General features: G+C 36.2%; 1 protein-coding gene across 3 annotated transcripts in view; it reads right to left on the bottom strand.

Moving 5' to 3' along the window:
* LOC128555512 (SCY1-like protein 2) overlaps positions 1-17,283 on the bottom strand; it is a 503,011-nt gene that overhangs the window by 46,141 nt on the left and 439,587 nt on the right. For all 3 annotated transcript variants that reach the window (XM_053537940.1, XM_053537941.1, XM_053537939.1), the window contains exon 15: positions 10,759-10,894. In XM_053537940.1, the coding sequence (XP_053393915.1) occupies positions 10,759-10,894 (136 nt within the window). The remainder of the gene's footprint in view (positions 1-10,758; positions 10,895-17,283) is intronic.

Here is a 17,283-nt window from a genome sequence, read left to right on the forward strand (position 1 = left end):
TACCAAGGTGTCCCTAATTTTCAAACAGCTCCCTTTACCAAGGTGTCCTTTATTTCCATCCAGTTCCCTTTACCAAGGTGTCCCTTATTTCCACCCAGTTCCCTTTACCAAGGTGTCCCTAATTTCCACCCACTTTCCTTAACACCTTTCTCCCTTTACCAAGGTGTCCCTAATTTCCAACCCCAGCTCAAGGTGTCCCTAATTTCCACCCTGTTTCCTTTACACCTTTCTCCCTTTACCAAGGTGTCCCTAATTTTCACCCACTTTCCTTAACACATTTCTCCCTTTACCAAGGTGTCCCTAATTTCCACCCAGTTTCCTTTACACCTTTCTCCCTTTACCAAGGTGTCCCTAATTTCCAACCCCAGCTAAAGGTGTCCCTAATTTCCACCCTGTTTCCTTTACACCCTTCTCCCTTTACCAAGGTGTCCCTAATTTTCACCCACTTTCCTTAACACCTTTCTCCCTTTACCAAGGTGTCCCTAATTTCCAACCCCAGCTCAAGGTGTCCCTAATTTCCACCCGGTTTCCTTTACACCCTTCTCCTGCATAATTTCCAACCCCAGCTCCCTTTACCAAAGTATCCCTAATTTTCACTCAATTTCATTTACACTCTTCTCCCTTTACCCTTCTCCTCCCTAATTTTCAACTCCAGTTCTCTTTACCAAGGTGTCCCTAATTTCCACCTAGTTCCCTTTACCAAGGTGTCCCTAATTTCCACCCAGTTTCCTTGACCAAGCTGGATCTGATTTCCACTCAGCTCCCTTTACCAATGTGTCGACAAACTTTCCACAATGCAGATGGATGGTTATCTCATATGAATTTTTGTTTTGACTAAAGCAAGGTTTTAAACTCATAGCAGTGACAGACAAATGATCTTTACCATTTTGCATGAGAGATCTCCTTTTTTACTCCAGTTAAGGGATTCTAAAGTTTTTAATGTGAGCAAGTTTTATTATATACGAGGAGACACAGCCTTTCCAGTGTGACCTGAGTTATATTACTAACTGTCAATACAAATTCTGTCATGAAAGTCAGTGACATGGTAAGGAAATGAAATCTATGACCAAAATTGCTTAGAAGTCTTCAAGCCTTTTAAAGATGATCACTAAAGCCATAGAACTGAATGTATTAACTTGACAAGGTCATATTAAGGTTAATTTCTTGACTCATATGAACTTCTAATGATGTGATAGCAAACAGAAGAACATTAATGAAATTACAGGGATCACACAGAGATGACATAGCTCTCCTTGTAGTCAGTGTGAATTCATTACATCATGGTCTCCCTCTGGGAATTATTTCATCATTGGTGGGCACCTGGGTATAATCACTGGCCTTCCATAAGCCAAGCTGGATGGCTTCCTCTTATGAAGAATTTTATGCTCCTAGCAAAGCTCAAACCGAAACTTGTGCCTAGCAAGTGACTCAAAGTCAGCACCTTTAATCACCTGGCCGCAGAGGCCTCCAAACAATTCTATAATAATAGTTACTAAGAGATGTTTTCTTGAAAATTTACTTAATTACATTCTTGCATGAACTTTTGAGGTAGAATCCAGAAGATTTGCTACCAGCTGAATGTTGAAAATATTATTTTTGCACTGAAATTCAGGATGTTGTCCCAAGTTATTTAATACTGCTACATGAATTTTTTTATGTCAGCCAAGAACATTCATCAGCTAGATTTTCATTTTAACTTTAAGGCAGGTTTTCATAATGGCTTCAAATTCAGAGAGCCAGTTGTCTTGGCAGTACAACAGAGGTACATATGCTCAAACAAATGTTAATGAGACATTTACTTTTTCCACAAGAGTGTTTGAGGAAAAAACATTGAAGATCTGGGAGTTTTCCAACTTTAAAGCCTGTATTCAGCCACGACTGAAAAGGGAAGATAACCTTTCTACTGGTCGCTGACAGCATTAGACAGGGTCACGCTACATAAAGGGTCATCATAAAGGGAATTCAAACCTTCGTACCAGAAGGTGACTGTTCTATTAGCAGGGTCAAGCTATGTACAGGTGCCTGCTAATTCAAGTTAGGCTGTATGTATCTTGTTTGCCAAACCCTACTGTATAGACCATTGATGCATTTACTTTAGACTGATGAAATAATTTGTCATATGGGTTTTCTCCCTTTATTCTGATTACAAGAATACTGCAGAAAATTGTACAGGACAATGCTAAGGTTGTTGGTGGTGTAGATTTTGAAAAATCAAAGCTAGTGGCCACAACTGCTACACTTTATACGCCAAATCTTGCAACTTCCTCATGAACCAGAATGGCTTCATCCCCTCAAAAAAATGGTCCTTGATGTGTTCAGATTATCTGAGTATTTTCACAAGCACAAAGATATTATTTAATGAAGCTGCCAAGCTCATTGCTGACTTATGGAGGAAGTCCACAACACTGCACTTTTCCTCTGTCATCACAAAATGTTTCTGTTCCAGATGGGAAACAAATGTGGTAAATTTAAATGTGGAACTTGTTATTTCATTCCTGACTGGATTATTTAAACTAGGTCTAAGTATAAGTGCCATATGCATGGCAAGAGCAGTTGTTGGAGCATTCATCACAACATGCAGAGGATCAGACTTAAACATGAATCTGTTTATGAAGGGTGTTCACATTTCAAAACATGCAATGTTTGGGTGTTAACCTTTACCCTGCTAGGGGCAAGTGATTCTACCTTTGTTTGTGACCAGTGCAGACCAAGATGGCCTGCACTAGTCACTTACCCCTTCGAATAATAAATGGTATTGCCCAAATTTAATGATGGACCAGTCCATTTTAGAAATTTAGCAGGCTAAAAGATAATGTTTTTCTTAATTACTGGTGTCATACAAATGATCAATCTTTACTGTTTCTTCCTGAAAATTTGTATATATTATTTCTTTTATTAAGTGCACAGAGATGCCAGACTTTGCCTCTGATAGAATCAAGTAATGTTGAGCTGAATGTTGATCAAGTAACTATATCAACAAATCATTTGTTGAAACAACGCAGACCTAATCATCATACTGAACCCATTACCCTACACAAATATCCAAGAAATAAGCTGTACATTGTTCGTATTTTAAAATTTATATGGAACGAACACACATTTTATGATTTCAAAATAAAACAAATTACTGGTCAGCATGCAGAAACCTTTTAAAGGAGTGAGCCAAACAATAACTGAATGTCGGGTTAAAACTAGATTTGTGTCCATAGGACACAGGTGCCCCCTACCACCCCTCCTGCCACTATAACATGGTTTTATGACTCAGGTTAAATAATTTTTAAGATGTTTGCAACACAAACTTAAAAGAACCTTATGTGTATTTTTCACAACATTAAAATGACCAATTTTTTACTAAGTCAGGGGCCATAACTCCTACAAGACTGAATGAATCCAGACGCGAAACCCCAGGTGCACAACTACACATGCTGACCAACATTCCTGTAAAGTTTTGTGACTCTACGTCTAATATTTTTGGAGCTAGGTGTGACACAACACTAAAATGACCAACTTTTACAAAGTCAGGGGCCATAACTCCTACAAGACTGAACGAATCTGGATGGGAAACCCCAGGTGCACAACTACACATGCTGACCAACATTCCTGTAAAGTTTTGTGACTCTATGTCAAATACTTTTGGAGCTAGGCACGACACAACACTAAAATGACCAATTTTTACAAAGTCAGGGGCCATAACTCCTACATGACTGAATGAATCCGGACGTGAAACCCCAGGTGCACAACTACACATACTGACCAACATTCTTGTAGAGTTTTGTGACTCTATGTCAAATTCTTTTGGAGCTAGGCGCAACACAACATTCTCGGAAGGACGGTCGGATGGACAAGAACAAATCTATATGCCCTCACCACTCATGGGGGGCACAAACATACTGCCTATGGCAGGTATTGATGGACAACGAGTACAAGAGACCAAAGTTTCAAAACTTGCCTACAGAAAACAAATCAGTTCAGCATGCCGTTTTACAATAGTGGGTTTTATGATATTCAAGCATTTAACTGTTAAGACTTTGGTGTATTTCAGCTGCTTGGCTGATAATTATCATTATGTATGTTTAGTGAATCTTCATAGCACATTTCTGTTTGAACTAATTTAGAATAAACTCTAAATTCTCTGTATGATCCCTACAAGCAGTTAAGTAATGGGAGATAAAACAAAAGTAGATGTGTGTCCCTAGGACACTACCCCTCCCCCCCCATCACCCCTCCTGTCACAGAATTGTTATATGGTAACTTGCTGACAATGCAATACTTTTATATTACCTTTGCTTGGGGGTGTGAGTCACTAGAGACAGTGGATATAATGGAACACAATGAAACATCAATTAGAAATGCAACTGAAAAGAAACTGAAAGAGTTAAAAAAAAAATTGTTTTTTTTTGTGTGGGTTTTTTTTGCATGTCAAGGGCCATCACTCTGGTCTGGCTGAGTGAAATCCTAAACAAAATGCCAGGTGCACAACTTCACATGCTAAATAATAATCCTGTAATATTTTATGACTCTATGTTATATACTTTTTGCCACACATGCAACACAAAGTTAGTTATTACCATTATGCAAGTGTCTTACTAAGTCCAAGGCTATAACACTGGTCTGGCTAAGAGAAATTTGCCCCCTCTCCAAAAAACAGAAAAGCAAACTCACACACTACATAACAATCCTCTAATATTTAATGACTCTACTGAGATACTTGCAACATAAACTTTAGGCCCTTTATGCATATTTCTTGACCATAAGTCAAGGACCATGACTCTGTATTAGCCGAGTGCTATTGCAAACAAAACCACAAATGCACAACTTCACCTGCTGATTACTATTCCTCTATGTTTCAGGACCCTGGGTCAAATACATTTAGAGAAGATTGCAAGACAAACTTTAAAGCCCTAGGTGCACAAGTTTCATGACTCTAGGTTAAATACTTTTTCAGATATATATGTGACACAAACTTTTAGGCCCTGATAGCATATTTTGACTGCTAACTATGGGCAAACTGTGAATTCCTGCACAAAAAAACCCAGGTGTACAACTTCACATGCTGAATTTTTTTTTTTTTTTTTTTTTTGATTTAACGTCGCACCAACACATGATAGGTCATATGGCGACTTTCCACCTTTAATGGTGGAGGAAGATCACAGGTGCCCCTTCGTGCATTATTTCATCATGAGCGGGCACCTGGGTAGAACCACCGGCCTCACATGCTGAATAACTATCCTATGACAATTAATAACTCTGGGTCAAATACTTTTTGAGATATGCAATCAATGCAAAGCCAGATGGATGGAGGGACATAACTACAGATAAAGGGTAATCTAAATTGAAGGTAGTGGGGTGCTGTGCTAAAACATTAACAAGACTTTCCTGAAAGAGAAGTTGAATTTTACTAGATAACCATTGAGTTCTTAAGGGGTCCAGCAGCTACCTTTCCCAAAAACTTGATTTTAAATTTATGTCTGCCAATCATTTACTGCTAACTTGCTCTGAAGACTGAATTCATGCTGACTGCAAGCTGTTTTTATTTGATCCCTTATGAAATTAGTAGTTAATAAACAAGAGCTGTCTGTAAGACAGCCAATGCTCGACTATTCAAATTGTTGTCCAAGAAGCAGAAATATTACCCTAAATACTAAAATATCTATAGAGTTTCAATCCAGTATTTGCATAAGTTTTGGAGATAGTAACTTGCATGTAAAACTTTAACAAGGATTTTCTAAGTCCAAAAGCGGGCAGAATTTGGCCAAAATGCATGTCAGAGTTATGGGACTTGATGCTATCACCTAGTTTTATAACCCTGAAGACATGTGAAGTTTCAATTCAATATCTGCATTAGTTTTGGAGATAGTAACCTGCATGTTTTACATGTAACTTAACATGCAAGTTACTAAGTCCAAAAGGGGGCATAATCTGGACAAAATGCATGTCAGAGTTATGGGACTTGATGCTATCACCTAATGTTATAACCCCTAAGACACATGTGAAGTTTTAATTCAGTATCTGCATTATCACACCCGTTAACCGGTTCCGAGCAAAACAGTTCGTGGCGGACAAAACAGTTCACCGATATTTTTGCCGGTATCTGCATTGGGGTAAGTATTCTCCATCCAAGAATCGGTTGGTGCAAAATATATCAAAGATTTTTATTTTAATAAAAAGTAGCATGAACGAAGTACATGCCATGTGCTCCCCATTTAAAAGTAACCTATATTTAGTAAGTTATGACGAGTTAAATGTGTGATTTTGTTGAAAAAATGTGAAAACGAAAGTTCATCACGGTATATTTAGTTCACTTTTCAATTTAGGTCTATTATATTAACGTCAACCTTTAAAATAATGTTTGCCCTGAATATTGTCCAAATTTTAAGCGACAAAACGCAATATTCAACGAGTTATAGACATTCGAACATGACATGGTCGGAAAAAAGTGTGGTGGCATTGCACAGTTCAGAATTATTTGTGTGGCGAGCAAGAGCAGTCCTGTGTCTTTTTTATTTTACTTTAATAAATGATCTAAATAGTGATATCAATCTCGTATGTCTTAATAAGTAACGTTTTTAATTAGACAACACTGCAATTTACACTATTTTTTTATTAACAAACAGATGGAAATCAAAGCATATATTAATCATACAACCGCCTAACAATGTAATATATCATCAACATGTTTTCCTACATTTTTAAATTATGTTCGCAGTGGTACGGTAGTTTGATGTGATGCCTTCCCGTTTAGGAACATTCCACTTACTTTATTATATCATTTGCGATATTTCTATCAGGATCACAATACATATGTACCTGTGCTACTACTGTAATGCAACAACTGATGTTTACAGCCAGTTAATTCAACACCTCTGTAATAGCCATAAGTTTGACATGTTAAAGTACAAACAACTTGAGCTTGGCTGTCGTACATGAAAAACTGGATATCGAACAAAATTATTTGAATGTATTAAACCTGTGGCACATATCTTATCCGTTGATGAAAGCAATCAGTTACACATATCTCTACTTGAAGAAAACAACACTGAAAATTCTTTTTATCTGAAATAGCAGAAGACAGTCTTTCACTAAACGTTAACGAAAACAAGGAATTTGGAGACACTTCAACATTCAAATTAGAATCCTCTCCCTGTTTTTCAGAAGAAACAGACCCACCTGAAGTTAATTTAACTGTCAGTGATATTAATGACAATACATCGGAGGTAATAGAAACATTTAAGGAACATGGTCAGTTAAAATTATATAAAAACTGGCTATCTCTAGTCGCTAGTAAACAGTTCCCGATGGAAAACATATACTATTTGTTGTTCCTTGATGTTGTAGAATGGTTTTCATAATCCTCTTCATCCCAGATGCACGATACAAAGTTAAATTTTTGGAAAGTTGGTTTCAAGCTGTTCCATAGGATATTTTTGCGTTTCATGGCCGGTCCCCGAAATACAGGTCAAGTTGTAAGTGGGCAACAAGTTCCCGGTGATTGTTCTACACAAAACTCAACTTTGCAGTGCCATCTAAACCAATCACAGCCAAGAACGCATTGTAACCAATACTACCAGATGTTTTTGTAGACACTATAAAAATGTTTGAAAACTATGTAGGGGAAAACCTATCAAAATTGGCATAGACGGAAAGAAAGTTGCAAGGGGTAAAGGCAAAACAATGGAAGATATAGATTGCTGGAGGTTCGAGCCTGCTCTAACACTGACTGACAGAAAAGCCCGATTCTACAAGGAGTTTGCATTAACGTACAATATATACGCATGTGTTCAAGAGATTGAAAAATAACATGTACCGGCAGAACTTATGGAAGATTTAAGAAATGAAGTATATGAAACAATCAGATTAACAAGCTTTATATCACTATTTAGACCATTTATTAAGTAAAATACGAAAAGACACAGGACTGCTTTTGCTCGCCACACAAATAATTTTGAGCTGTGCAATGCCGCCACACTTTTTTTCGACCATGTCATGTTTGAATGTCTATAACTCGTTGAATATTGCGTTTTGTCGCTTAAAAATTGGACAATATTCAGGGCAAACATTATTTTAAAGGTTGACATTAATATAATAGACCTAAATTGAAAAGTGAATTAAATATACCGTGATAAACTTTCATTTTCACATTTTTTCAACAAAATCACACTTTTAACTCGTCATAACTTACTAAATATTGGTTACTTTTAAATGGGAAGCACATGGCATGTACTTCGTTCATGCTACTTTTTACTGAAATAAAAAACTTTAATATATTTTGCACCAACCGATTCTTGGATGGAGAATACTTACCCCAATGCAGATGTCGGTAAAAATATCGGTGAACTGTTTTGTCCGCCACGAACTGTTTTGCTCGGAACCGGTTAACGGGTGTGATTATAGTAACCTGCATGTTTTACATGCAAGTTACTCAGTCCAAAAGGGGGCATAATCTGGACAAAATGCATGTCAGAGTTATGGGACTTGATGCTATCACCTAATGTTATAACCCCTAAGACACATGTGAAGTTTTAATTCAATATCTGCATTAGTTTTGGAGATAGTAACTTACACGCAAAACTTTAACCAGGATTTTCTAAGTCCAGAAGGGGGCATAACTTGGCCAAAATGCATGCCAGAGTTATGGAACTTGATGCTATCACCTAATGTTATAACCCGTAAGACACATGTGAAGTTTTGATTCAGTAATTTTTTAAAATTTAATTAGGTTTGGAGATAGTAACTTGCATGTAAAACTTTAACAAGGATTTTCTAAGTCCAAAAGGGGGCATAGTTTGGCCAAAATACATGTCAGAGTTATGGGACCTGACCTAGTGATGTTGGTAATTGACCTAAAAAAAAAAAATAAGTTTCAAAGCTATATGCCTTTAAATGATAGCCATATGTACTTGCATGCAAAACTTTAACCAAGGTGTGACGCCGACGCCAGGGTGAGTAGAATAGCTAGACTATTCTTTGAACAGTCAAGCTAAAAATCTATCAACTTCGCCAATGCCCGGGTGAGTGGAATAGCTAGACTATTCTTTGAACAGTCAAGCTAAAAATCTATCAACTTCAACTTCCCTCTCAGATACATCTCTATTAATATCGTATCAGATATCTATGAACCATGACCTTCTATGGCATCAATGTATATTAACACTTCCCTATATCGTATTTATGCTTTTCGCAACACAAAATCAAGGGTTGCTGTCCTTGTAGTTTGTTCTCTACGAAAACAATCTTAAATATTCTACAATGAAGCTTCCTAATGATTTCTTCTGAGAAGCTTGATACCAGTGTACTTAAAGTTGCAATATTGCTGGCCTTATAAAATAAATTGCCCCTAGTTTATCCTGGTACTTCTGGACATGGAAAGTAATTATGTCTTTGATGAATACAAATTCATACCAGCACTTTACAAATTCTGATAGAAAATTGATTTCCCACCAGTACAGCCTGTGTTTCATTATTTTTTACAATTGATGAGAATTTTAAACAAAAGGCTCCAGAACAATAAATCTCCTAAGGACTATTTAAGTGTAAAAATAGACCTAGTTTTCTTTCTTGTTCTAAAAGGCTTAATTATGTATTCTCAGTTGGGTGTCCTCTTAATTTAAACAGAATTTATTGTGAAGTTTGTGTGCCCTTTAAAACCAATTATTTCCAAATTAAAATTTCATACAATGTATAGCAAGAGCACCAGATATATATCAGTTACTGATTAGGTTTTAACATACTAGTAATCATGCACTCTGTTAAACAAAGTAAAAGTATAGGAAGTTTTACTTAATCAAGGGCCATAACTCTGGTGTTAGTCCAGCAATCTTGACCATACTGGTTTCTAGTCCTTACCTAGTGTTATTTCTAGAGCTCAAAAAAGGCAGGGCACTGCTCAAAGGGGACAGGGTGGGTGCTGTTTTTAACAGGAAAGTTACCATAGTAATGTTTGCATTTCTTCATTCAATTTAAGATTATTATGCAATTACTACAGACACAGTCTCTGTGGTAAACGATATCTTTCCAAAACCAGTAGCAGAAACAAACTAAAAGGATGTGATTGTTCTCCACATTGCCTTCTACTTATTTCCAAAAATTTATAATAAAATATCTTGTACTTAATAACTGTTATCACAGGAAGCCTCTTTACATCACTTACTGATGGATCAGGCCTTTTTCTGCCTGTTTTGGGAACATGCACCCAAGAAAATTGTGAACGTTGAGTTGTAAAATTGGCCAAACTGGGAAAAAATTATCAACAAAATCATTAGATTTTTTTTTGTAAAAATGTGCTGATATAATGTTCTAATAAATGTCAATAATTATTTTTTTACTGTACTGAATATTTTATGTACAGTACCAGATAACTAATAAAGAACATACTTCTGGGTGCACATATAGAACTATAAGGTTTATTTACACCAATATGTTTCTTTTTAATGAAACTGGTAGACCATGACTGACCTGGAAAGCAGCTGTGGACTGACGGACAGAAGGAAATACACAAGTTTCCTCTAGTGGGACAGCCACAGGAGACTAATCACAAATAACCCTCTATGGCCATGAAAATCTTGGCCTCCTCTTTTCCCCTAAAGCAGTGAATGTACTGACCTGTATGCCTTACCTACAACAGCCAGGATAAAAATGGCATTCAATCCTCACCTTAAATAGTCAGGTATATATTTGACCTCTATTTTAACTTTAACAGTCATATCAATTTTGCCATCCTGTCCTAATGTTAAATCAGAAATATTAGAACATGGTCCTTACCTACGACAGCCATGACAATTTTGGCATCCTGTCCTAATGTTATATCCATCAGAAATGGTAGCACCTCATCCAGAATGATCATCTTGTCTAAACTGTCTAGTACTGTGTCTATACATGTCAGTGCATTTATTCTCATCTGAAATCAGTAAGAAGAACTATGATAGGATATTTATGCTTTCAGAGACATGAGCTGTTTGTAAATTACAAATGCTCCCCATGATGCTCTGTCTAGAGGCCAATGAGTATGTAAATTTTGTATGCTCTGACCTTGATCTTTGACCAAATAACCTCAAACACAGTAAGGAGCAATCTACTGACCACAGGCCATCATCTGATAAAATTTGATAACTCCAGGCCAAAGTGTTCCTTAGTCCTGGAGCAAAACCCTTTTCAGTATAGGTCACTGTGAAAAAAACCACAGAGGTGGTCTACTAAACACAGGAAATCATCCTTTTAAATTTGACAACTGAGGGTCAAGATGTTCTTGAGTTATTGAGCAGAAATTGTTTTCAGTCTCATGGTCACTGTGAACTTGATGTTTGGCCAACAGACACCCTCTCCAAACAAAAAAATAACAAAACAATAAAAGTCACATCTGCTGACCATAGGCAATCATCCTATAAGATTTGAGAACTTCCAAAATGTTCTTTACTTAATGAACGGACACCATTTTCAGTCTCAAGGTCACTGTGACTTTGATCTTTTAACTGCTGACCCTTGAAACTACACAAGTCATCTACTGACCACAGGCAATCTACCTAGAGGTCATCTACTGACCACAGGCAATCATCCTATGAAGTTTGAAGGCAGTAGACCAAAGGATTCATAAATACTGAATGGAAACCATTTTCAGTCTCTAAATCACTCTGACCTTGACCTTTGACCAACTGACCCACAAAATTATGGTAGTCTTCAACTAACCATAGGCTATCATGCAATAAAGTATGAGAACTGAATGCTAAAGCATTCTTAACTTATTAAGTGAAAACCATTTTCAGTCTCAAGATCACTGTGACTTTGATCTTTGACCTACTGACTCAAAAAGAAATAAGGTTCATCTACTGGCTGCGGGCAATCACCCTATGATCCTGAAATGTAGGCAAATGCAGTCTTCAGTTAATGAGCGAAAACCATTTTCACTGTGACCTTGACATTTGAAAGACTGACCCCAAAAATAACTGGATTCATCTACTGACCAAAGCAATCACCCTATGAGGTTTGTTGACTATAGGCCAAAACATTCTTTAGTTACTGAGCTGAAACAGTTTTCAGTCTCATGGTCACTGTGACCTTGACCTTTGACCTACTGAGCCACAAAATAAAAGTAGTCATTTACTGAATATAGGCAACAATCCAATGAAGTTTGACTGTTGTCAGACCAAGCATATCTAGTAATTGATCAGAAATCAAATGGTCTACCTGACCAACCCACAAACTGACCCACAGTGAGCAAAACAATATACCCCTCTAGTGACAGAGTGCCTACTTCAAGTGCGTGAGGTCATGGGTTCGATCCCTGGCCACATCATACCAAAGACGTAAAAATGGTACTTATTATACTTATTATAAGTAGCTTCCTCGCTTGGCACACAGCATTAAGAGGATAGTACTAGGACTGGTCAGCCTGGTGTCAGTATAATGTGACTAGGTGAGGTATCAAGTCACATGTCTACTGTGTGATATTCCAGTGAGGCAGCACTTTAAAGTGCTCACTGCTTCAAGTAGACACCGTCGTTCATATGACTAAAAAATTGTTGAAAAAGACGCTAAACCCGAACACACACGCTTCTTTGAAGACAGGCAAAACTATAAATTAAAAAAATTATTATTGTTTTTGTTAGAGAATGACTAACTTTCTGGTTAGCAATGGAATGGGGCTAATGTAATTTCTGTTCATTCTGAACTGACTTGAACCTCAATTACTTCTTTAATGAAAACTTGTCTGTTAATTTTCTGTCTTAACTTATAAAACTTAATCATACATAGCAATTTCAGTGAGGTTCAGACAAACTATTGTATGAAAATATTCTAATAAAATGAATAGGTCACTAATATAACTTAAATGTCTTGTTTTCCCAATTGTGACTGCAGGTAATGCATCTTTATTATATTGTCATTTTCTTAGAAAGTGTGGTGCCATAGAAATATAAAATGTTTCACATTTTGATTTAAAAATTATCTTTTTTTCCTCTCATTTAACTATAGTTGCACTGTACTTCATTGATACCAGTACTTTATATCCCATTATGAATGGTGTCAATTTTTAGAAATGTTAATAATATTTTACACCATTTCTTCTTAATTCAAGCAAAGACAACTTTTACGGACAAAAACTAAAGCAATGTTTTATCAATAAATGAACTCTACATTTGTTTATGGAAAGTACTTTTATTGAGAAGAGCTAACAAAACTGTAGTCACGATCCGTGACTCTAGTTACCTCCCCTGACTGTCCGTCAACAGAATCACAGGCAACGGCTATTTAAAATCTGCGTAACTGAGGTGCTTCAGTCTTTTAGACATGATTGCTAAAATAACAATGATTAAATGGCGAAAAGAAAAATATTCCTGAATAGCAAATTTATTCTTGTGCTGGTTTTTGTGTAATATGTGATATGTAATGTTATGAGCACTTCGCAGTACCTGAATAAATTCACCCACTGACCGATATTATCCATTAGTTTTTCGTCATTTGCGACGTCACAGCTTTATCACGTCACTATTTTCCATTTCCATTTCATTCACCGTGGATAGAAGATAATGGGGAGCACAACGTCTCAGGCTGATTTTAAGTGTAATAGCGCAATATTATTTTGTATATTTACATGGATCTAAAGTTACATTACAATAACTGAAAACAAAACAGATCTGGGGAGAGATTTATTCTCATATGCTTGTTCCTTCATGAACACCCAGAATAAAGTTAGGTGAACAAATTGAGCACGACTTCACACTGTGCTAAATGCTGTATGTTCATGCATATATTTGATAGCTGTTTTTCTATAGGTTTTATGCAGAACATGTCAAATAACTTTACTGTTTAGGAGATAAATGTATTACCTACAGCAAATTAAAATATTTCTTTCATTTTTCATACTGTGAAACTTATAATTTATGTTCGGATGTTAACCACTAATAATTATGCCTGTTTCCAGATGTGGCTGAGTTGGACATAATATCAGACTGAAATAAAATGAAAGTGATAATTACGTCACGAGTTGGACTAATGAAACCGATACTTTAGAAGGTGTGTTGTTAAAAAATTTGATCTATAATATCAGGTCACTGCTATTTCTATACCTGAAATGACAGGTATATTGACAACTATCAAATGGTGTGATCTCACGATATAATACATTGCAGCTACCCTAAACCAGGCAACCATTTGACCAGAATGTAAGTACATTTAATCAGAGTGTAAACTTGTTCTCCTTGAAATACAATGTCTTTTATCAAATCATCACAGAAAACATACGCCTCGCCCAGGGCTAGAACTCGCGACCCTGCTCTCTCCCAATTGAGCTAAGCGGGTCGGTCATAACCATAGTGTGAGTATGCCTGACTACAGTGTAAGCACAAATGACCACAGTGTGAGTTTGCTTATTTGCTTATGACGGGTTTCATGTTTTCAAGGGTTTGCTTATTTGCTTATGACGGGTTTCATGTTTTCAAGGGTTTTGCTTATGATAGGTTTCATGTTTTCAAGGGTTTCGCTACGATGTGTTTCATGTTTTCATGGGTTTTGCTTATTTGCTTATGATGGGTTTCATGTTTTCAAGGGTTTTGCTACGATGTGTTTCATGTTTTCACAGGTTTTGCTTATTTGCTTATGACGGGTTTCATGTTTTCAAGGGTTTGCTTATTTGCTTATGACGGGTTTCATGTTTTCAAGGGTTTGCTTATTTGCTTATGATGGGTTTCATGTTTTCAAGGGTTTGCTTATTTGCTTATGATGGGTTTCATGTTTTCAAGGGTTTGCTTATTCGCTTATGATGGGTTTCATGTTTTCATGGGTTTTGCTTATTTGCTTATGATGGGTTTCATATTTTCATGGGTTTTGCTTATTTGCTTATGATGGATTTCATGTTTTCAAGGGTTTTGCTTTCGATAGGTTTCATGTTTTCAAGGGTTTTGCTACGATGTGTTTCATGTTTTCACAGGTTTTGCTTATTTGCTTATGACGGGGTTCATGTTTTCATGGGTTTTGCTTATTTGCTTATGATGGGTTTCATGTTTTCAAGGGTTTGCTTATTTGCTTATGATGGGTTTCATGTTTTCAAGGGTTTGCTTATTTGCTTATGACGGGTTTCATGTTTTCAAGGGTTTGCTTATTTGCTTATGATGGGTTTCATGTTTTCATGGGTTTTGCTTATTTGCTTATGATGGGTTTCATATTTTCATGGGTTTTTCTTATTTGCTTATGATGGATTTCATGTTTTCAAGGGTTTTGCTTATGATAGGTTTCATGTTTTCAAGGGTTTTGCTACGATGTGTTTCATGTTTTCAAAGGTTTTGCTTATGATGGATTTCATGTTTTCAAGGGTTTTGCTTACAATGTGTTTCATGTTTTCACTGGTTTTGCTTATTTGCTTATGACGGGTTTCATGTTTTCAAGGGTTTGGTTATGATGTGTTTCATGTTTTCACAGGTTTTGCTTATTTGCTTATGATGGGTTTCATATTTTCATGGGTTTTGCTTATTTGCTTATGATGGATTTCATGTTTTCAAGGGTTTTGCTTACGATAGGTTTCATGTTTTCAAGGGTTTTGCTATGTTGTGTTTCATGTTTTCACAGGTTTTGCTTATGATGGATTTCATGTTTTCAAGGGTTTAGCTGGTTTAGATTATGATAGGTTTCATGTTTTCAAGGGTTTGTTTATTTTCTTATGATGGGTTTCATGTTTTCATGGGTTTTGCTTATTTGCTTATGATGGGTTTCATGTTTTCATGGGTTTTGCTTATTTGCTTATGATGGGTTTCATGTTTTTAAGAGTTTTGCTTACAATGTGTGTTTCATGTTTTCATGAATTTTGCTTATTTGCTTATGATGGGTTTCATGTTTTCAAAGGTTTCCATTTGAATGGGTTTCAAGTTTTTAAGCATTATGAATTAGATGGGTTTCAGTGTAACCCTTTTTCCATGTGTGCTATCAAACTTGATATTTTGAAATGAATACATCTATAGACTTAGGTCTACAATGCTGAAGCAGCTATTAGTACACCTGAAATGACATTGACAGCGATCAAATTTTTATAGTCTCATGATGTGATCTCCATGATACAACAATGTGTAGACTAAATGAGATGGTACTGGAAAATGAACTCAATAATACAGTTTCTGTCAGTTTTAATGGTGAGAATTTGATACTGTTATTAGCTTATAAATACAGCCAGACAGGAATATATCACACCGCAAATAGAATAATCATGTTACAAAGTATTGATATGTATTATATCTACATAAAGCATTAATAATTTCACTTTGTCTGATCTACAGGAATGAGTCCATCTGTCAAGAAACAAGATGCATTCATCTTATATGGCAGTTGGAACCAGACAGGATTCTTTTAAAGCAACTGTATTGTAGAAGGCAACCCAATTTTGTAAAGAAATTGAAAAATGACCCTAGATCACCAAAATAGACACAAAGATAGTTCTTACAAAGACAAAATTAAGAAAATTACTTGTAATTATACAGATTTTTTTAAATTACTTACTATGGGAAAAAAAATCACATGGGTGAGCATATTATTTAATTTTTTTTTCAATCAAAGAAAACAAACCAAAGTATATCTTTTAATTCCTTTACTGCAGTCAAATCTGTGTTAAAGATTATCTTATAAACAAAGACCACTACTATAAACTTTCTTATAAATGTCACTATCTTTACTTAATGCTGCAAATTTACAAATGTTTTGAGACCATTAGGTCACAAAGACATCAAAAGGGTGGTTTCATGGTATCTCAGATAAGCATTTTATCCAAAAATATTGAAATGCACAAGAACAAGAGGGCAATGATGGCCCTATATCACTCACCTGAGTTTCACAGATTGCTTGAACAACTTTGGCAAAGGGTAGCACATCGGAAGTATCTACGCAGTTATTTTGACTTTGGGTCAGTGCTTTCTGACAAGAAGATTTTTAAAGTATCCACTGTGTATACAGAAAATACTGTATACATATAAGAACAAGAGCTCGGCCAAGCGGGAAAATATATGCCTGATGGGTTGTATCAGTGGAGGACAGAAGCAAAATTTAAAATTCTTTGGTTGTTATGGTGGTGTTTTTGTGGGGGTTGGGGGTGTGTGTGCGAAAAAAAAAAATCTTTTTTTTTTGGTGGGGGGTGCGGTTTAGTGGAGGGGGATATAATGTAGGTTACTGCAGTCTACACATAGTCTCATCACCATCTGCCTATATATTCCAAGTTTCAAGTCTGTAGTATTTTTTTAAGTTACACAGAATATGACGTGCAAATTTAACCTTGACTTTTGACCTATTACACTGTTCATGCACTCTGCTCTGCAA

The sequence above is a fragment of the Mercenaria mercenaria genome, chromosome 3 (genome assembly GCF_021730395.1).
Source record: "Mercenaria mercenaria strain notata chromosome 3, MADL_Memer_1, whole genome shotgun sequence".
Taxonomy (NCBI): Eukaryota; Metazoa; Mollusca; class Bivalvia; order Venerida; family Veneridae; genus Mercenaria; species Mercenaria mercenaria.